Genomic DNA, 23,077 nt, shown 5'->3' on the forward strand with positions numbered 1-23,077 from the left:
CGGTCCTTGTCCAAATATCCCGGAAGGAACAGGAAAAGCAGCTGAAAAACTAAAGGAGTGGAATGCTGGGGCAATCAGGAAGAAAGGCAAGGAGGGAGAACACAATTTTGGAAAAGCAGCTGAAAAACTAAAGGAGTGGAATACTAGGGCAATCAGGAAGAAAGGCAAGGAGGGAGAACACAATTTTTTTTCTCTTTTTTTTTTTCTTTTTTAATAAACACAGCTCCACATCACTTCTCCAGATCTATCTTCTTAACTACCAAACAGAGCAACTACCTTGATCCAAATCTATTCAGAATGTGCATTTTCTTTTTTTTTTTCCTAATAAAAATCAAGAGAAAGCTGCAGTAGAACTCTCCTTACACCCAGAAGGAACTGTATCCTCTCATTACAGACCTATCTTGCCCAGTTAATGCGGCTATTATCTCCTCTTTCAGAGTCAGGGCTATGACCCTGCCTGGAAAGCTCTGCTGACACTGGTATCAGGACGTTTCCATGTCTTGTACTGGAATAGTTAGGTCACACAGACTAACGGGAGGGGAGGCTACAACATCAGCCACCCGCACACCACTTGGTCTGCATGTGCCTCTGCTGGGCCAGTTCTGGAGCCCTACTGACCATGACTCTGTAAGGCTGGAAGAACCAGCTTACCTGGTTCTTCCACAACTTAGTCTTTTCTGCCACCTTATGTCCACATCACGAAAAAGTGAATAGACTTCCAGTGGTCTGAGAAAACAATATAATCCTGAAGGCCTTCCCCTTATGTCTCTCCATGCCCTCTCAGTTCCCTTGACACTGCTCACGTAGCCAAACTGTAAACAGGAACAGATTCAAATACCTCCTTCTCCTTCCTATGACCTCTTTTCCAATTAGAATTGAAACTGAAATCTGTGGGTAGATAAAATTAACATTTCAATATGGATAATGCTACATTTCCTCCCTGTGAATCTTTCTCCAATCAAAGAAACTGTTACCCAGGTATTCTAAGAACCCTCCCCTTAACTAAACAGCAAGGCAGAAGAGGCAGGCTCTGTGCCTCTTGCCAAGATATGACTGTCTCACCACCACAAAAGAGGGAGAAAAGCAAAAATCAAATTTAAGCTTCTTCCATCCTCCTCTCCCTCCCCTCCCCGGTCATCTTCAAGTTTCACTTAAATCTGCAGCAGTAAAACAGTTATTTATAGTCAAACCACGTAAAAATTCACTAGTTCTTCAACTTTTTAACACCTTGTGATTTATTATGCCTGCGAATACCTGTATACACATGCTCATTCGCTTCAACTACTTTAAGCAGTATGTGTTGCTGCAGAGATACCTGACACAACTGAAAGGTTGTTAAAGCAAAAGTAATCTGTACATCAGGATTCTTCTATATGGTGTAATTCTAAGCTCAATTTTATTTTAACTCTTGAGCATCAGCCTGCAATATTAGAGGGGTTTCTGCTCTCCACACACTCAGTGCTCAAAGCTCTTAGAAATCCTTTTATTTCCTTGCAATAAATGGGATTCCTGAAAGGAAAAAGAGGTACTTTTCAGTAGTTGAAAGTACTTTTATTTGCATGTTCTGTTTTGGAAAGATGCACTTCATTAGCCATCACATATTAGACAAAAAAACCCATTAAATCCTTCTTCTGCTTCTTGCATCCCTGAAAATAAATTTAGATACAACAGATCAATGTACTGATGAAATCAGACTTCAGTGATCTTAGACTAATGTCCCAGGAAGCCTTCTATCCTTTTTGATATCAGTTCCTAGTGTCTTAATAAATTAATATACTTATAAAATGTGTTAATATATACAGCTGAGAAGTTTACACAGTTTCAGAATACTCACAATTACAGCCAAGTCCAACTGCAGAAGCCAGACACAACTGAAAAGCCTGCATAAACAAGAAAGCACCTGCACGCGAGACTAAATGCATCAGGTGTGTGCCAGTGTATCTGTACATGAAAATATGAGTTTTCTCATAACAAAAGTTTACCTCATGGAAGTAGGCACTAGACTAAGTATAACACTGAAAGGGAGAAAAAGTGCCCTAGTTTTTCTCTGGTTTATATAACACCTAAATCAGCAGGAAGACAAAAAAGCCTGGATGACTGAAATATTTAGTTCATGTATCTCAGGCTGGGGGGTTGGGGAGCACGAGGGGAAGAAACCATCTCAGTCAATCTGCTGAACATCTCTTCAGAGGAGAAAAACTATCTGTTGTATAAATTTTTCTAAAGGGCAGAATGCATTTCTCAAATCAGCTATTCAATCAGGGCTTCTTCAGTAGTAAATGCTGGCTGACAAACAAATCATAATCCTGTGCTTAAGACATTCTTGCAGGATATTGCCTGGAGCAAAATGTAAATCTCAGTATACAAAACAAAGTCAAATGGAAGACACATGCAATTCCAACAGCTCATGAACAGTTTTGACAAAGCCTGGTTTTAGCTTTCAAACAGCTGAGAAAAACATAGGTACAGGTATGAGCTCCAAGCATGGAAACTGAACTCAAATCAAATCTAATTGGACTATCCAACTCAAAAATTTTAAATATAACAATCCTTTTTACATAGACTTTAGAAGTTTAAAATAACAATCACATTATACAAACTGATACTGATGCAGTTAATACAACTAAGACTATATCTAGTGATACAAATTTAAAAAAAATCCTTTTCCCCTTCGAGGCAGGTACATAAGGAAAAGCCAAAATCTTCTTAAAAACAAACTATGTGAAAGGTAAAGGGAAAAGAAGGAGGAAGGGAAACTGTCAGTATAATAGAAGAAGGCAGAAACCTTTTAGACTTGCATTTCAATTCTGATGGTAATTTGCCCTGACATTTTGATAATGCTACCTTTTCCAGTAGAATTCTCTTCCCAGTCCAAGAAAAGATCATAAATAATTCTCTACATGCAGCATAAACACACACATTGTAGCACACAGAAAAAAGGAAAAACAGCTAGACTGTCATACCTATAAAAGTTTTATCCAACACCTGATTTTTGTACATGGACTTGACTGAAAATGGTTTTCTTCTATTTAACAAAAAGGGTATTAAAGATACACTTGCCTTCAGCACTGATATTTGATTCAGAAAAAAGATACCTAAACCATGAGGCTACAAGTTGAGACAGTAAGTTTCTTTCACCAAATATTCTTCTGTTCTCTGGTATTTCCAAGTCCAGTGCAGTTTAGCTGAAGAGTAATTCCAGAAGCAAGCCTGAGAGTGTTTTCAATGAACATTAAGGATCCCCATGTACTGTTGGCAACTCTAATAGGCTGCACCTTCTCACTGGCTAACAATCTGCTCAGCTCCTCCCACAGAGAGTAAACAGCCCTGCTCCCTGCTCAGGTCTCAACGTTTGTCATCTCAGCCCTTATGAAATTCTCAAGGTCACAGCTCAGGTTCAAGTAGGCCAGAGATTGTCATGAAGAACCAGAAATTGCTTGAGACATTTCACAGCAATCAGCCTTGCTGTGCCTTTGAAACTCAATAGCACACTTTCATAAAGCTAAAACCCACACAGAAGGGAGTACATGCAATTTACCCGAGCCACAAACACTGGGTGGAGTAGCAGAGCAGAAATTGCAAGTTTTAATAAACACATAATGACTTGCAGAGAGGAATGTGCCAGACTCCTGCATAAGAAAGCAGGAGGTCAAGATAATATATTCAGGAGACTAACCTCACGCAGCAGAACTTTAAACATTTTACAAGAAATTCAGTCTGATAACACAGACTAAAATCAGATTATTTAGGGCTCAAGCTCCTTCCTTGATTGCTGTGACCAGAACCCCACCCACATCGCATTTGAGACAAGCATCACTAAAGCTATCTGAAGTAAGTTACACAATTCTGTGGAACTGGGGCTTCCCTTTTGTGAGTTACTCACTGTCAAAACTTTAAAAGTGACCACCCATGTCACTGGGTCAGGTCCCTGCAGCAGTACAACAGGTATTAATCCAGAACTACCTAAAGAACAACCAATGCACATGGCTCCTATACACTGTTGATTACAAGATACTTCCTCATCATCAAAAGACAAGGCAAAACAAATTAAAACAAAATTAAATCAAAAAGAATCATTAAAACACTGAAAGCGCTTTTTTTTTGGGGGGGGGGAGGGGGGAGAAGGGCAGGAACTGGCATTTAAGCAGTGATCAACTCCCAGTGGAGTTACAGCCTCCCCTGTGCTTGATGCATCCATCTGCTAGAACTATAGACAGCAGGATTTCTCTCTCTAGCCCCAAGGCAGTTCCTTTCTGCTGTGGTGCTGGTCTCATGCATCCACATGAAAGAACAGGTTCATATGACCTCTTGGAAGAAATGTGCCCAGATCACCAAAGCCAAGTGCCCATCTCAGGTAGAGTTGCTAATACTTTGAAAAGGGTTCCAAGTTCACTGACATGGGGCTGTATCTTTCCCTCCACTGGTCCACAGCAACCTGTTTTCCACTCACAGCTGATTAAGTGGTTGAGAGAGGTGTGTGCTACACCTCAAGGTCTTCTTGCACACTGACCACCAGGGACCCAAGAACAGGCATGATGGGTCAGAAGCTCCAGACATTTCTTACTGCCCAGTGAAACAAAATGTGCTGCTGCTATCAACTGAGCCAAACAACCAAAACAAACATGTTTTTTAAAAACTGCAAGTTGCACAGGTCAACAACAAAACAGCTTTAACTTGTTTGCTGCCTCGGGCAGACAGTCAGTAACATCTGAGTTTTGTATTTTCCTGGTCATTACGGTATCTCTCTCATCCCTTCAACAGTCAGTAAGTGTTCTTTAAGACCTACTGCTTGAAAACACCTATTCTTCACTTTCTGCCTTCTCTCACATACAAAAATAGTTAAATTTGTATTTTCTCCCAAAATGCAGTATCCTGTGGATTAAAATCATAGGACTAGCACATCCTTCAAATGTTTACTCTGGAGCTGTTTAAAGTACAAGATCAGCAGAGCCATGCATGCCCTCACTCTTCCCCAAAAATCAGCTTTACCTCCTTCTTCCAATTCATGGTGATCATCACCACTGGCTGACCTCTAATTCTGTTTCCGCTGTCAACCCACCTCCCTACACCTAAGCAACTTCATTTTTCACTCACGGAACACAGAATATGTTTTTATCATATTGCAAATTGAATTAACAACTACTACTCCTCTACTGGAAAAGAGGGCTGTTTCTCAGCTCAAGTCATGCTCCTTCTGGGCACACACTTCCTTACACACACACTGCTTACCCTTATTTGACGACTTGATTAGAAAAGTTATTAAAAAAAAAAATCAACCCCCAAACCACCAAAACCCAAGCCCAATAGCAAGAGGTTGTTAATTTAGCTGAAAGATTTACATTCTTCATAATGCTTTACCCAGATACGACACACATTTTCACCCCATCCGCATCTCAGTATTTTGAATAAGACACAAGACAGGAAAAATATAGAAAAGTCTGACATTTTCAAGCATCCCTGCAATACTACTATCTTAACTAGATTTTTCTCTTTATTACCAATAGAGCTTCTTGCTATTTAAGCATCTATGCTGTCTTCATAAAAAGTTTGCAATATGTTTCAGGAACACATTAGTTAAAAATATTAAAAACCATATTTGAGGAGATTTCTTATTTTTTACATAAATTTTAAGTAATTGCTATTTCTATATTAAACCATTTTATCAAAGCAATAAATCAGTATGTCTGAATTAAAAATATTTACAAGTATCCAGTTCACCAGGGATAATTTCACTTGTTGATTATATCAGCAAGCACAGTTCTGCTTTACAACTTTTGAAAATGTAGTCTTGTACTTGATATTTTTCATGTTAATTTTTTAACTGCAATAAAATAATTTTTTCAATTATTCCTTTTGGTCACACAGCAGGTTAAAAAAGGAAAAATTCTAAAACCAAGCTTGATAAAAATTTAGTTGTTTGTCCATTAATAGTTTACGACATTTTCAACCACAGAATGCAAACACAGAAAATGAGCTAAATTGGCATTATACAGTCTGTGTGTCAGCTACTAGAACTGGAAGATGGTTTAGTAGCACTAACATCTACATGTGCTACAGTTAAAAAAAGATGGTCTTTACTGAGTTGGCAAGGCTATGCTGCTCACTAGGGCCTAAAAACACACCACCCCACAAACATAAGCAAAGCTTTACAGATACAGCTAACTTTTCAAGCTCATTAAAGTTTCCATTGAAAGGTTATTGAATTATTTAGGTCCAAGTCTGACAATTCTAAATAAAATATTTACCAAAAAACATACTATGATCATTTAATATGTTCAAGACATTAATTGCAGCATTATAATCAGGACTAGGTTATTCTGACACTCTAGTTAACTACTTGATGGGCAAGGCAGAAATAAATTAATCCACAAGAATTAAAAGTCCATCTCGGGCTCAGTGCTTTATACGGCTGAGTTAGTGTTCCACTACTAAAATTCTGAACTTTCTACATAAACACGTTAAGATCGCACAAGAAAAATCCCTACCATAAGAGTTTTTTTAATATATTTCCATCAAAAAAACTTGCTAAACCTTTCTATGGAAGCGAGTCTGACCTCCACACCTACACATGCCAGTCAGTAGCCTCAAAGGTAAGCTACTTCAGCCTCGGAACGAAGGACAAAGATTATACAGAAGAGTAATAGTGTAAATAGACTTTTGCTGAACAGTCACTAGACAATGCTGCCAGATCAAACTGTACTCTACCTTTGTAAAAAAAATCTGCACTGGACTCCTAAAAGAAAATTCCTCATCTCTCGCTCAGACAACATACTAAGTTTCATCTCACAAGGTGACAGGAGTGAGGAAAGAGGAACACATGTCTTAAGCTAAGGAAATAAGTACAGGAAAATAGAAGCTTTCTGAAATCCAGAACTGTGGTCACACAGTATTTATACACGGGAGCACCTAAAATGATAAAATATATACCACTTACAACTTTACATTGGCAAATTACATGGTTCTTCTTGTTCCAAATAGAAAGTCAATGGCCCAAATTGAAATTAAATGTTGACCTCCACTCCCTCATATTAAAACTCATCTAGTTTTAAGTATATTTTTAATATTTGTCATAAGGATCTTACTTAAAATACAAGCAGAAGACACAAATGAGGCTTATTCAAGTAGATTTTCCATGAGATGGTCACTGAGCATGACTCTCCCTGGACAGCTGCTGGCCAGCCAAAGAATCAGCATGCACGGTGATGTTTCTCTGCTAACACCAAAGTTAGTGCTGGATGCTGCAGAGATTGCCTCTTGACAGGTTTTGTTTCATTCCAACTCACTTGGTTTTGAGCTACAAGCTCTATACAAAACTGGCCTTGCAACACACACCGGCACTTTTATTCTTGCAGCAGGAAGCACAACCCAGGGTAACAGCAGCCAAATAGCATTCAACAACGTCCAACTGTCCAGCACCAGAAGCTAAGTACCCATGTCCCAGCTCTCCTTTATATACATGTAATCAGTTCTTTGTAGACTGTACCATACATTTTTCCGTTTTGATTCTCTTTATCCTAATCCCGGCATGATTTTGAATATTTACATTACCTATCTCCTAAGGAGGAATTCAAGTATTTTCCGTTTACTTCACAGTGAACGCCTTTAAATTCTGTATTTAAACATCTCCTATCTCATCATACAGGCTTATTGTAAATACCTTCGTTAACTGGATTTCAATTACAACAGTTAACCTCAAATACTTCATCACTTTAAACTCTGTTTTACTTCATATTTTTCAGGCTTCCACAGCATCTCTTTTCCCCATATGTAATAAGCTCACATTTTCTCTAGTACTGTAATTTTGCCATAGCAATAACTACTATAGAATATTCAGCCAATTTTTAAATATGGGTCATCCACCTCCATAAAAACCAAAGGCACACCTCCTGAGTTACAGGTAGGCTACAAGTTACTAACTATGGGTTGCTGAAGCCTAGTCCACATCCTGCCTTTTCACTACTCAAATTGAATGCAAGCCAAATTTCTTGTTTCATGAAACTACAGCTTTATTTCTAGTAGTACTCCTGGAAGACTAAGGCAGCGATGACTGATGCTAAAAAAGGCACAAATACATTTAACATCAATACTTATATAAGCCCTGAAATAATCAGAGGGGAAAAAAAAAGTCAGGAGAGAAAACAATCTCTGAGAAGATTTTGATGTAGCACCACCAAGTCTTAGGGCATTTAAAGCCCTTTTAAATGATATTCCTATGAGTGAAAGCCCTGAAAAAACCACAACAGTTTGACTTTATAGATTAGTGGAAATAGCAACACTAAAAGGAAGAATTTAATAGAATATTCAAATACACATACAACTACAACATTTGTCTAATTAGGGATACAACACAGCAAGTAGAGAGAATAACAAAAAAACTCTTTAAAAATAATAAAAGTTACAAACAAGATATATTCTGTATATTACACAGAAAATATTTCCAGATTAAGCATAACACAAGCCAGAGGACATCAAGAGCTGTTCCAGTGAGATAACAGCAGCTATTAGAAAATACATCAGAGCTAGCTACATGTAATACTGAAAATACTACCATAATAACTCTTAAAATACGCTAAAAGATAACCACTTTCAGCATGGTAACAAACTACTTTTTATTTAAAAGGTTTTTTCTTATCTAAATAGTACTGAATAGGAAAACAGGAAAATGATTTAGTTACCTGAGACACTGCCTTTATTACTCTAATACACTAATACTACTTTGACAAAGCAAGCTATGGGAGTTAGGGAGGTTCATATCAAAAAAAAGTAAAAAATAGAAAGCCGTTTCAGGAACACTACTCATGGAAAGAAGTAAAGGAAGCATATATGACTAGCATGGCTGCCAAGAGTAAAAGGGGAGAGAATATTAATTTTAAAAGCCTGAAGTTTTCAGTAAAGGCACAACTTAAGTACTGAGAAAAGGATGTTACCATTGGTTACATACAAATATGATTTACCATCATGTGGACTGCTCTCCCATCCCACAAATTCCAGCATGCTTTAATAAATTTAATAAATTAAATGCCCCGCATAATGCATTTTTTCCTCTTTCAGATTAATATGCATTTAATAACAATAATTACACACATTTCAATATGCTTTTTTTCTTACCTCTTTATTGTAAAAGGCATTGGTTTTGCACTGATTTTTGGAACAGATAACTAATATCAGAATTTAAATTCTTGAAAACCTCTGTAAAAAACAGCTTTGTCTTACCATGGCTATGGGCAGTTCCTGGGCTCAGACACGGTTGGAGTAACTCTTTGGTTGGAGTAAAATAGGCTTCTTTCCCCTGTTGCTGGTTCATTTTTCCTGGAGTTGCAAGCTGTGATTCATCGCTGCTTGTTACCACTGCTGAAATACAAAATGATTCTCCGTCAATGATGTTACATGCTTGTGCATAGATTTCTATTAACAACTTCACTGCTATTTATGAAACTGGTATTCAACTGCTGTCTTGCAAAACATTTCATTCTAGAAAATGAGGTTTTCAAGCCTGAAATTTGCTTTGGAGAAGATGGCTGAAAGAAGGTAATAAGACTGGTTGGTCTAAGACATAAGGCAGAAGATGGAAACAAAACTAGGAGGTGGCGAAAAGGCAGCTGCTGAATACAGATACAGCATTAGGCTACTCCTGAAATATTTCTTTCTTTGCCACTTTTGTGATAGCCACAATTCAATCAGACCAGGAAATAGCTTTGCAGTGAAATCTTGGCAAACTAATCAAAACCTGTAAGTCTCAAAACCCACACTCAGTTTCTGACTAATCTTCAAAGCACTTACACTTTCCAATGAATTTAGGTGAGAACAACCAAAATAGGAGTTTTATGGGTTTTTTTTAAATGTTCCTGGGGAAGGCATCATCTACTGAAATTATCAGGGGAAGAAAACACATCCTATAAAGAAAAGTAAGAGAGTTGGGGTTGATCAGCCTGGAGAAGAGAAGGCTCCGGGGAGACCTTATTGCAATCTTTAATTACATGAAAGAAAGACAAAGACTTTTTACCATGGTCTGTAGTGACAAGACAAGGGAAAATGGTTTTAAACTCAAAGAGGGCAGGTTTAGATTAGATATTAGGAAAAAATTCTTTACTGTGAGGGTGATGGGGCACTGAGATGTAGTGGACGCTTCATCCCTGGAAGTGTTCAAGGTCAGGCTGGATGGGGCTCAGAGCAACCTGAGCTAATAGAATATGTTCCTCCTTACAGCAAGGGGGTGGGTCTAGATGATCTTTAAGGTTCCTTCCATTCTATTATTCTAATTCTCCTTAGGTTTCACATGTCATTTCTGTCACTTGAAAAACAGATTTAATGTGCATATGCTCAATGTGTCTGAGAAAACATACAATGGCATTGCCAACCACTCAAAGGCATCAAAGTGGTGATTTATTTTTAGACTTTCACTCAGGCTTCAGAGCATCCCTCCAAGAGAAAGACAACCTCTCTTCATACCTTCCTTCAACTGAGTGAGTTAAAACTCATACCATCTATCTTCTTGAAGACAAGCAGAGGATAATTTAAGAGAAGAAACATTAATTAATAAATGCCAAAGCCTCCTCATGACTCTTTAGAGGGCACATTTCAATACCAACAGAACTGTTAGAGCTGAGAATACATTCTTTGTTCATTTTCATCATACTGGTCATTAGATTACTAATACGCAATTTTTCAGTACAATTCATGCATTGTAGAAATACAAATCAGGGTATTGACAGTCAATTTATTTCAGGTAAGACTATGAAAGAAAAAATCTGAAGTGTCAGATTCGGAGTTCTTCTGTTTCTATAAGGAGCATATCAAAGTGCCTATACCCCTGAGAATAGTGCAATAACATGAGATATAGGAAAAGGTTTATTATGATTCAATTCGACATTGTTTTCTTCATGTCTATAGAAAGCCATATCAGCTAAGACCATAGCTTCTGCACAGATTTCTTATCAAGAAGAATCAGTTTATACCTGCACCTCTTCTTTCCCCACACATGCAAACTCTTAATCCCAGGCAAAATTATTCTGCCAATCATACTTTCATCATGCCCATGAACCAATGGCACCAATAAGTCATTGGCTGCATGCAAGCATATCTATACCCACATGTCTGAAGTTTTCCCTTTCACCTCACCAGATCCAATCCTGGAGTATTACAGTATACACACCTGTTCAGTTCTGAATATATAAAACGGTTGAAATTAAGTGAACCGTATAGCACTATAAACAGACAAGTTCAAAAATAAAAGCCTTTCTGAACCATTATTTCCATATCTTTACTATCTATACTACAGTACCATTTAAAGGTTTCATTTCAAACACAAAAATAGCTTCTCTTCCAGATAAGTAATATAAAAGATATATTTTTTCAGCCATGACTAGGAGAGGTGAAGAATAAACTTTTCCCACTAACAAAAAAAAAAAAAAAAATTAAAGTATGGAAAAATTCAGATGAGTGGTATGCCAGGCAAAATACTTTTCCAACAGCAAATTTTCATCATACTTCAAATTCCCAATTATGATACAGAAGAAAACCTAGGATTTAGCCCAGCAGCCCCTATGCAAAATATATGCTATTATGAACATATGTGCAAACATACTATAGGAGAGAGCAGTTACTTACTTGATGGTCCATGAGAATCTCTGTTCTCACCATGTTGCTGTGTACATATACAATTGAAGAACGAAGAACAGCAAACATAAAAATCCAGGCCAGGAAGAAGCAAGTGCACAAAAGCAGCAGCAGCAGCGGGAAAGAAGAAGGACAACGAAAACAGTGTTAGTTCATAACTAAAATACAACATGCACCTCAATGCCAAAGGCAAGATCTCAAAAGACTTAGCAGTTCAGAAAAGTTGAAGCAACAAAACTGACAAATATGCTTACAGAAAAGCCATTATTAGAAGCTCTCATTAGTAAACAGCAACTACCTCAACTGCTTATTGCGAGTGGAACTTTTCCACCAGTAACTTAGTGCTCATACGACTTGATACACAAAATTTTTTTAAGAAATTTTAAGTTGGAATGTCTTCAAAAGACTGAGGCTCTGAAGAAAGCTGAAATAACACAAAATTTGTTTCCAAAACAATTCCACTTTCAGACAAGCGTTTTGGAAAGAAAAATCCTTTAACACCATCAGAAACATGCAAGCACCCGCTAATGCTTGATCCAAACCTAACTGTTTTTGCACACAGACATAAACTTAGAAGCCACAGATTAAGCTTATCTACAAACACAGATAATATTTTAAATTGCTTAGGATGCAAGACAAGCAGTGCAGTTTTAAATTTAAGAGGTTATTTTACATTAAAATACTTTCAAAGAATCATGTATAAAAAATTATTTCTGTTCCAGTGAATGCATCAAATATAGGCACTAGTGCAGGGTAACTACATAGTAACTGCCTGTACTCCTTTTTGATATCTGAAATCTTTTTTTAAATCCTTGCTAACCAAGACCAAAATCAAGGTTAAGATCCCACTGTGCTCAGCCGTGTACAGATGTAAGGTAAATTTCACCTATGTCTTAAAGGATTTTCTAGATTTGAAATCTGTGAAAAGGAGAAAACAAGTATACTGATCAGCATGAACATTTCCTCCTTAAAAATTAATCCAAACATGATGTATCATCTATATCCCCAAGAAAATAACTTATGTTCCATACAGAAGAGAAATTCCTGCCCTGCTTCAAAGAGGATCCAGCCTTGCCTCTCTTATCAGGACTAAACGCAGGAAACACAAAAAAGAAAAATCAAAATCAAAATCTTTGCAAGTAAGTGCCTTGGCTTGCACTCCTGATCTCAAAACAGATTTTTTTTTAATGTATTTCTTTTTGTTAACCCTCACATCTGTCTAGGGGTGTTAAATTTTTAGTGCAATGTGCAAAGGTAAAGTATTGCAGTGAGAATACAGCAACTGCAACACACGTCATCAGAAATGTGAGGGAACCTTTCATAATTCTGCAGTTTCTTTAACAAGATTTGATTAAACAGTGAAGGTTGAAATAAAATATAAGTAAACTTGGTAAATAACCTTCAATTCCTCTCAGAGACTAAATTTACATCAGAGTGAAATGCTGCTCATGGAACCCATGAACCTACCAGGCAGGTTTCAGTACTAGTACATGAAAAGTATTCAAGAACTGAATGGCTTTCAAGGCAAAGTATTTCTTTTAACGTACAGATAATATAACAGCAGATTAGGAAACAATTTATGTTTGGACTGGAACTGTACTACCCTATGCTGATTTTAGATTCAAGAGAATAGTGACTGACAAGAGAGCAAGAAGCCTGCAGTAACTGTATAGAGATCCAGCAACTGACTGAAGGACGGGGAACACCGCTATTCAACGCTGGTCTGCTTTATTTCACAATTGGAAAGCAAGAGCACAGAATCTGGAAACAGACATATAGGATCAGAAGTATCAGAGACTGAGACAGAATGTTCACTCGCGGCGAGTACTTACATATTGAAGAAATGAGAGTGAAAAAGCACCGCAGCAGATTGGGTCTCACTGCCTGCCTCTCAAGCAGCCCTGACCAAGATACAACATGACACCACAGAGCAGGGCAACCTGTCACCGAAGACGATGGTGCAGGGGCTTTTCATGTAAATATTTTAGCATTGCATGGTTAATCCTATGAACTGGTACAAACAGCTCCTACGCCAGAGGCTGAAACACAAGCCTGTCTAACTCTGTCCCTGATCTTCTCCAATAGACATTCTGTTTACACACCAAACTACCTCCGTTGCTGGTCAACCTCCTCTCTTCATGAGGAGGTTTGGGCCTACATATTTACCTAAAATATGCAGAAGATGTATTTCTAAACACTGATGCAAGATGTTAAGGTACTGAAATGAGACTATTTTGGGCAAAAAAACCTCTTCATTTTCTGGTGGCCTACTGCACCTCTATCATCTGCAATTCATATCTCTGCAGATTTGGGATCCAAACCACCAAAGGAATAAAACATAACAGTTTTACTACTTCAGTGTTTGCTCTGAAAAGCATGTTCTCAGGACATTCCTGTCCATCACCTCCCACAACTCTTATTCTAAATATACAAAATTAAGAGAAACATATGCATATTTCCAGAGACACAGCCTACCCTTATTTTCACATTACATAATTGATGACTTTGATTATTACAGATTACAGAACAAGTCCTTTCACAAGGCGGGTTCTCAACACTACATTTTTAATTTAGCTTCTACTGAGGCACAATTTCCTTAAAATGTTGCTATCAAAACATGCAAAACCTAGTCCTCCTCACAGTAAAATTTTTAAGTAAGAATCCGGAATAAAGCCAGCAATATAAAGCATCCCATCAGACAGCAACCATAATTCTGGTTTTATACAAAGGCAGCTCATGTGCTTCAGAAAAGCACTATTTTTAGACATTCATTTCTCAGAAATAAAACTAATAACAACTGCTACTAAACTTTTAAGTTATATCTGCCAAGTTGTCCTAAAAAACCAAAATCCTTTTCCTGTTGAATATTAGGGTAAAAGAAAAAGCATATGTCATACTAACATGTCTGAGTGTCATACTACAAAAGATAAGTTTTTAAAATATTCTTACTAGTTTTACAATCAAAACCTACAGCTACATTTTTTATTGAGTTGAAATGCCCATTCTAAAGCCAAGTTAGAGTTTTCACCCTGCTGAAGACAGACTTTTCCTGAAGGTAGTCACTGAATATGTGTAAATCTTCAGTATTATTCCAGTTAAATTTAAGTTCAGGACTACTAACCTAACCTGCAAATCTGATCAGTAAAGATGACCTCTATTCTAAACTTCAAGGATAAAAGGTACTTCTATGTCTATTGATGTATTTAAATAGCAGGGACTGACTGTCTACGTTATATCACAGGTAATTTATTTATTAAATATATGTTTTGGTAAAAATTAGAGGCAACTAAGAATTAGTAAAAAATTAATTTTGAAAAAGAATGTTTTTTACCAAACTTCCCAGGTAATGGTCTGAGTTCTGAGCTGGTGAGGCCTGTTTAAATTAAATTACTATTTTGTAGAAAGACAGGCAAAAACTGTTGTCAAACAAGAACTCAAACCAAAGGTTCTAGTATTTTGCATTGTTTTAATGGCGCCAGACTACAAAAATAGTTTGCTAAGCTGCAACAGCCTTTGTGTTCAGATTTATATGCAGTATGTATAAACCTAATCATTAGAAAATAATTTCTGTTTCTCCCTATATTGATTCTGAAAAAAGATCACAGTATTAAGTTCTCTAATCTCCTCCATTTTTTGTTTGTTTTATTTTGTTTTGTTTTTACACACAAACAAAAAACAAATTAGAAAGCTGACACCTCTAAAAAGAGCTTTTCAGGTATCTCCTAGAAACATCCTAAAGGAGTTAAAATGGTGGGAAAAAATATTGATCAGTATTCATCACACATGTTGCGCCTCATGTATTTAATGAATTAGACAAACGGAACATAAAAAAAAAATAAAAAAACCAAACCTAACCAACCTCTTGCAGTTCAAAGTCTGGAATACAGAAAACTTTTAAAAATTATTTCAAAAAATTTAAACTTCTGGGAAGAGTCAGGATTTGCACTGATTCAAGGTCTTAAAAATTACTTGGTCAACCTCTCTTAAAATGTATATGAGGGTTTTAGTATTTAATTTTTACTTGCTTTACTATGTTGTACACCAGATCAAGAATATTAGACTACCAGATAAGCTTTCAAAAACGTTTTTAACACTTGCATACAAAACAAAAAACTTGACATTGTAACAGCTGTTAAAACAGATGAGGGGATATTTTGGTAAGAAATGCTTAGAGTAGCCTATAACAGTATACCAGTTTAAAAAAAAAATATTCTGAGGTTACACTTTAGGTGCATAAGCACATAAGACAAAAGGCAATCTATCCTTACAATTACCATTCTTTTGAAGGAGACTTGGTAAGACATACAGGGATTCATTTCAGGATACCTTTTTAAGATCATGCTATTCTGAATGCATGTCACAAAAAGAAAACTAGCACATTTTATGTTACTTTGAAGTTTTTTGTAAGCTGGTACTTTTTTTTTATTTTGGGAAACCAGGAGCACAGCAACTGAACTGACAGGCTTTTCTTAAAAGAGTGCCATCTGACAGTCAGAGTAAGTTGCAACTAGAATATAGATGTGTTGTCCATGCAGCAAAATAATAAATTTGTTTATTACAGGAAAAAGTCAAGGATTTTCTTAATGCACTGCAAAATAGTTTGTCTACAAATTCATCACTTAAGATAAAAACAGTAATAAAACACTTGAACAAATAATTAGCTCTATGTAGTAGCTGACTGTCACAAATAAAGTTTGTCACTAATGAAGTGTTAAACTTGACCTTCACCACAGTTACAGAAAACATATCTTGTTTTTGCCTTTGGGAGGCAGTGCTTTCTAACACAAAATAATTCTGGAAACTGAAAAACACTTCCTGCTTCAGCTATTAGAGTGCTTCTACATAACACAGCTTGTGGAAAACCAGATTCTTATATAATTTCAATATTATGATGATGAAGTGTGATAGTAATCACTAGCCTTTCCTGGTTTTAAACTGTGCTTAGAAAGAGTTTTGCTAACTCAGAAATTTTATAATCAGTACAGATTATCAACTCTTAACCTCAGATTGCTCTGATAACGTATAATTATCACTTCTCTTGCCTTTTCTGCTCCTCATTCCATGAAGAAATACATTATTTTTTCTGTTATTCATAGTCACTAACTAGCAAAATGCCAGACTGAGAAGAATACCTTTTTTCTTTGGGACTCTGAGATAAAATCAAAAAAAATCAAATCCAAAATCCAAATGATTTTTGACATTCAGCCTTCTTGCCATGAGAATCTAGGAAATGGTACATGATACTACATGATATTCCAAATACATTCACCAGAAAAGTATCAATTCAAACCAAAACTGAACAGAGTCAATCCATTTTACCCTCTCCCCGCAAAAGTATCTTCACATTCATCTCATTACGCAAAGGCACATTTAAGTTACTCACTGAATTTCTATCAAGTTCCCCATCAACCGGAGTTGTCTCCATGCTGAAAGGGCCTGTTGTCTGTCTCTCTACCAGTTAGAGTTCTTCCATCCTGCTACTCGAGATCCTAGAGAAGAAAAATACAATAATTCAATTCCAAGAGCTGAAATCTGTTACAGAGTTACCCTTTCTCTCCCATAAATTTTAAGAGGGTAAATAGTCCTAAATGCAAACTCTGCATTTCACAGTTGCTTGCAAAACATGGACATTTACCCAGAGAAATCAACTTTTTAGGAATGGATAAAATACTTTCAAATAAAGTGGCCAAAACAGAAGCTACTCACAGAGGCAAGCATCTACTTTTACAAATAAGGAAAAGTTATGCAAAACAAAACAAACCAAAAAAACACCCAAAACCCACCACAAAAAAACGGAAACCCATGCATTTTGCCCTGTACTTCCCCTTGCTCCAGAGTTCCCAGCAGCCACAACACTCCCACCCCACAGGCATGTGCACACAAGTTGCTTGGGTACAATACAGCTATTCCAGAGCAGTCAGACTTGAGGGTTTCCCAGCGTAACTCCAAAACCAGCCACGTATTGCTTTGTGGAACCAAGACACAGAAATTAAATAATGTGTGCAAGCCAGTACCCTCTGTGGCAGAGCAGGCACTCAGCTGGGGGTCACCACACACAGACAGAAAGCGATGCCTCATTCTTTAGGCATTTCCTATTTAATTTTTTTGCACGAGAATGAAATCTACAATGAATCTTAGTATTCACAGCACATTTGAAGTCACAAGTGAGACAAGAAAATGCTTTGGAATCAAGCAAAACTTGGTGGGGAAAACACACTTTAACCACTTGTTCGTTTAGTGGGTTTCAGGAGATGAGCAAATCAGATTGGGATGCCTACTGAGATGTCCAACTACAGTCACTGCTCTGCTAGTCTCTACAAAGCCTCCCTCAGCAAGATACAAACAGATGAGAAAGCTGTACGCTGAACTGTGTGAAACAGTACAGTCAGTATTCCACAGGAAGAAAACCCTGTGGTTCCGTTGTCGGCAAAGCCATGCTTACTCTGCTCTCACCACCACCCAGAGCAAGTGTTTGATCAGAGAACTAGCCCAAGGACACTTTTTTTCCATTTAATTTTGTCTTGGGCAGGGTGTGGGGGCAGGAAATAGCTAAATTACAAACTAGATTGCTAAACCAACACTTGTGCAAGAGCAGTGGTAGCATGGACATGGTGGGGTTTTTTTAAGATAGGATGTTAGCATATGGTGCTTAATGTAGATATCAAGCTACAGCAAGCTTTAGTAGAAGCAGTTTAAATAAGGACAGAAGGGTGAGGGGGGAGCAAGTATCCCCACCAGGGAACCTGAGGAGCATCCTGGGTGCAGGAGGAGGATGGGAGAAAGTCAAACAGATGACCAGAATACACAAGGTCTTGTGTTTCAAGGCCTGCCTCAAGAAATAGACACTTACGAAAACAAATCTCACTATAAAGAATAAACATTTATTCAACTACTTTTAATGTTTTTTATTATCTTATCTGCTTGTTTTGTATTATGAAAAGCACATTAGAATTAAAATTTTTCCTCAGGAAAAATATACAGTATTAACACAGTATAGCAGTTTCCCATATGTCACTAAAACACAAAAGGAAGCATTAAAAAAAAAGTTGAACAAAATGACTGAGTGCTAACAAAATTGCAAAGTTAATAGTTCCCTATGACTTAGTCCAAAGAACTGATGAGAATACTGCTCAAACTCCTGAGTAATTAACTGAGGTGGCACGTAACTGGAAAGCATAACTGGGAAGTGTACGGTTACATGATCTCATGTAAATTAGAAACAGCAGACATCTGAAAAGAGATTAGTACAAGTGATTAATTTGCATTAATAAAAGGAAAGATGGCATTACCACAGAAGGAGGAATTCGCCCCAGAAGGTCTGTTTCCTGGAGCAGCAGGCACTGCGACACACACCTTCCACACCCCAGCGCAAGGATGCAGAACTGTGTAACAACTCAATGTCTGTTCCTCATCATCTCTCCCCCACACGCCCATTTTAGGTTCTCTTATTAGCAGGAAATTCAGCAACACCAGACTGCATGCATATTCAATTTACGGAAATGCTAAACTCTTTTAAACAGGATGAAAAATTAGCTGCATAGCAAACAGAGGTACACACTGATATTTAAAGTAGTTTGTCAGCTTTTTTTAGTTATACAAACTTGCAACCACACTCAAGTTATCTGAATAAACAGATCTTTCCTGACACAAGAACATTTACCCTAAAAAACTTTTAACCCATCTCTATATTTAATATTTTTTTAACTCTTAATTTTTATTGTCAATGCTCCTGGGTGTATTCTGCTCCTCCATTTGTTCACATGACCACAGCCACTACACCCCTTCCTTATCTCAGTCTCAAGAGCAGTATCATCAGACAGGTACCCTACTGTCTAATCCCTAGCATTCATTCACAGTCACCTGAGGTGCCCAAGATACTCATAATCCAGCAGGGTCCCAAAGGCTGCAGTGAAGTTTTCTGGGAGAGGGAAGGAGAACATTTGGTCTGCTCATGTTTGACCAGTAAAGCAGGTGCAAAAATGGTTAAGGACTACCTTCCCCTATGTTGTTTAGCTTATGAGTAGACAGCTAGCTTCGCTTATTTTTCTTGGCAAAATGAAGGCTAAAAGTGAACAATATTGCCTCTGAAATATGCCAAAATAAATACCAAGGAAGGAAAAAGGCTCTCTCAGCAAAAGGATATTGCCAAAGAGTCAAGTAAGTATGAAATTGGAGAAGAGATTTATTTTGAAAATTACAGAATGCTTCTAACCATCTGAGCCCCAGGGCTTTGAAACAACTTTCTCATCAATGTAGAGAAGGGGGATTTATTTGCAAACGCAGCCAGGTTACTATGTGGGGTGCTTCCACAAGTGAGCAAGCTCTTTTCTACTTCAGTTAACCCAACCATTAGATTTGAAAATACAACCACAAATGTATAATTTCATTGGCTGTTTTTTTGGTTAGTTTTTTTTGTTTTGTTTTTTTTTTTTAGCTTTTGGGGGACATATATGACATGCCTTTGCTGCTCTCTCCACATTCCCAAGTGTTTGCAGTTTGGTTGGTTTGAGGGTAACAAATCTTCACAATCAGAATTCTTAAAAGCATAAATGTTCAGGAGGACACACACAAGCTGAAATTATTTGAAAATAACTATGTGATGACATCCAGCTAGTCACCGATTTTATAGAAATGGATACAATCCAGCTCTTACAAAGGTATTGCTTATTTTAAAGCAGTTGTACCAACCAGACACATCATGCCACAAAAGAAGCTATTTCTCTCCAACTATGAAGAGGGTTGAATGGGTCAGAAACATACATGATCCACATGATCCATAACTTGCTAACATCTGCATTCCATCTTAACTTATTTTTGCTGAGGATACCAAACTGTAGTAACAGAGTACCCTCTTGCCCCCCAGCATCACACCTCATGGGCAAGGTACATCCTCACCTGGGATCTGTCACTGGGCAGCACCAAGTGCATGGTGAAATGGCTACTGCATGCTGATCCCCTTTCCAAAGGGGAAGTGTTCTCCAGGGTTCTGACATCCAAACTGACCTAAGTTCTGCTGAATGCCTGACTTCTTTCCTTAAAGCCTAAAATAAGCAAAAGCATTTAAATTGCCTGAGATGTGTACCAGGTAAGAATATACTGCAATTTTTTTAAGATGACACAGGCATAGTAATACACTGACTTCAAAGACCAACATGGCAACAAGTAAAGGCATGGCATGCCAGTAGAACAGAAAACTAGTTGTTTACGTTGATGTCAAGAAGGATAAAAATTCAATCAGGTCCTTGACTTGATCACCCCCAGAGTCAAAAAATGTTTCCTGATGTTGGAACAAAACCTCCTGTGCTTCTGTTTGTGCCCACTGCCTCTTGCCCCATCACTAGGCATCACTGGCTCTGTCACCTTTATACCCTCCCCTCAGCTATTTATACACATAGATGAGATCCCTCTGAGCCTTCTCTTCCCCAGACTTAACAGTCCCAGCTCTTTCAACCTTTTCTCATAAAAGAGATGATCCAGGCATTTGATCATCTTCCTAGCCCTTCATTGGACTCTCTTCAATATGTCCATGTCTCTCTTGTACTGGGTAGCCCCGAACTGGAGCCAACACTCCAGACGTGGACTCAACAGTGCTAAGTAGAGAGGAAGGATCACTATTCTTCACCTGCTGGAAATGCTTCGTCTAATGCATCCAAGGACACCATTCCCCTTCTTTGAGGCAAGGACATGTTGATGACTTGTGTTCATCGGATATCCAGGTGAACCCTAGGTAAGCAGTTCTGAGGCGTGGTTATGAGTGTATTCAGTTTTGTAAGGTCCGTAAGGAAGTTTAAACTAACGCTCTTGAGAAAGTGCTAAACCAAACAAATAAAAAGAACAAGATTCACAGAAATTAAGAGCTAGCAACTATAGGATCAGTTTTAAGAGATTAAAGGAAATCTACTTCCTAAATCTAACTAGGGTGATCAAACCAAGGCTCTCAAATAATCTAAATGTCACTCACGCTGTCATACAACTGCTGAAGGCACTTTCACTTTGCTCCATGCAGTGAGGGAGCAGCAACAGCATAGATGATCATAAAAGTACACCTTACTTTTGAGGAAGGTTCTTTGAATCCAGTGGATCAGAGGAAGTGCAGCCTCCTGGTTGTAGTCTAAGGCCACAGATCATCCATCCCTCTTAGCTACCAAGTCCACACAGCAAGTGCACTTCATCAACAAGCTACAGATCAGGCCTAGATGAGAGTCNACTGCATGGAGCAGCAACAGCATAGATGATCATAAAAGTACACCTTACTTTTGAGGAAGGTTCTTTGAATCCAGTGGATCAGAGGAAGTGCAGCCTCCTGGTTGTAGTCTAAGGCCACAGATCATCCATCCCTCTTAGCTACCAAGTCCACACAGCAAGTGCACTTCATCAACAAGCTACAGATCAGGCCTAGATGAGAGTCTTTTTCTTAAGCTTCAACTTCAACTTCCCTGTTTTTTGGTGTTTTGGTATTTGATATTTTTTTGCCTTCTGAAGACAGCACTACTCAAGTACACAAGTACTCTGTGTTTGTTCAGATTAGTTCCGAGAAAGCAGGAACTGAAGCTCAGTTACTGGAAAACATGGAGGAGGGGCAACAGATTAATACAGTTCAGCAAAATATCTGGTAAACAAAGAAATCACAACTTTTCCTCAACTCTCAAGCTAAGCATCTTACACTAATAAGAACTTGAAAGAACTAGGAAGATGTTGCATTGTGCAATTCTACAAGAGAAATTTGAGAGTTGAGTAAATCTCTAGGTTCCTTCTACTGTCAGGTTAGTCCAAACAGAATCATAGAATCATAGAATAGATTGGGTTGGAAAAGACCTCCAAGATCATCAAGTCCAACCCCTGATCCAATTCCAATTACTATATCATGGCACTAAGGGTCACATCCAATCTCTGCTTAAAAACCTCCAGGGATGGTGGATCTACCACCTCTCTGGGTAGGCCATTCCAATGCCTGATTACCCTCTCTGTAAAGAATTTCTTCCTAACATCTAACCTAAACCTCCCTTGGCAGAGCTTGAGCCCATGTCCCCTTGTCCTATTGTTGGTTGCCTGGGAGAAGAGCCCAACCCCCACCTGGCTATAACCTCCCTTCAGGTAGTTGAAGAGAGTGATGTGGTCACCTCTAAGCTTTCTCTTCTCCAGACTAAACAACCCCAGCTCCCTCAGCCTCTGCTCATAGGACTTGTGCTCAAGTCCCTTCACCAGCCTCGTTGCTCTTCTCTGGACCCGCTCCAGCACCTCAATGTCCTTCCTGAACTGAGGGGCCCAGAGTTGAACACAATACTCAAGGTGTGGCCTCACCAGTGCTGAGTACAGGGGAAGGATCACTTCCCTGCTCCTGCTGGCCACACTGTTCTTGATGCAGGCCAGGATGCCATTGGCCTTCTTGGCCACCTGGGCACACTGCTGGCTCATGTTCAGCCTCCTGTCAATCAGCACCCCCAGGTCCCTTTCTGCCTGG

At 38.1% G+C, this 23,077-nt stretch overlaps 1 protein-coding gene across 3 annotated transcripts in view; it reads right to left on the bottom strand.

Moving 5' to 3' along the window:
* The window catches only part of OSBPL8 (oxysterol binding protein like 8), an 86,845-nt gene that overhangs the window by 38,859 nt on the left and 24,909 nt on the right, over window positions 1-23,077 (bottom strand). Inside the window, exons 2-4 of one of the 3 annotated variants that reach the window (XM_027886801.1) lie at window positions 17,000-17,105; window positions 11,608-11,644; window positions 9,214-9,348 (exon numbers count right to left, since the gene is read on the bottom strand). In XM_027886801.1, the coding sequence (XP_027742602.1) occupies window positions 9,214-9,348; window positions 11,608-11,644; window positions 17,000-17,041 (214 nt within the window). In that variant the 5' untranslated portion in view covers window positions 17,042-17,105. Of the gene's footprint in view, window positions 1-9,213; window positions 9,352-11,607; window positions 11,645-16,999; window positions 17,106-23,077 lie in introns of those variants that run through there. The other 2 variants (XM_027886800.1, XM_027886802.1) reach the window with 2 other exon arrangements.

This window comes from Empidonax traillii, unplaced genomic scaffold, assembly GCF_003031625.1.
Source record: "Empidonax traillii isolate 1590-97213 ecotype Southwest subspecies unplaced genomic scaffold, ASM303162v1 scaffold195:size1760703, whole genome shotgun sequence".
NCBI classification, from domain to species: Eukaryota; Metazoa; Chordata; class Aves; order Passeriformes; family Tyrannidae; genus Empidonax; species Empidonax traillii.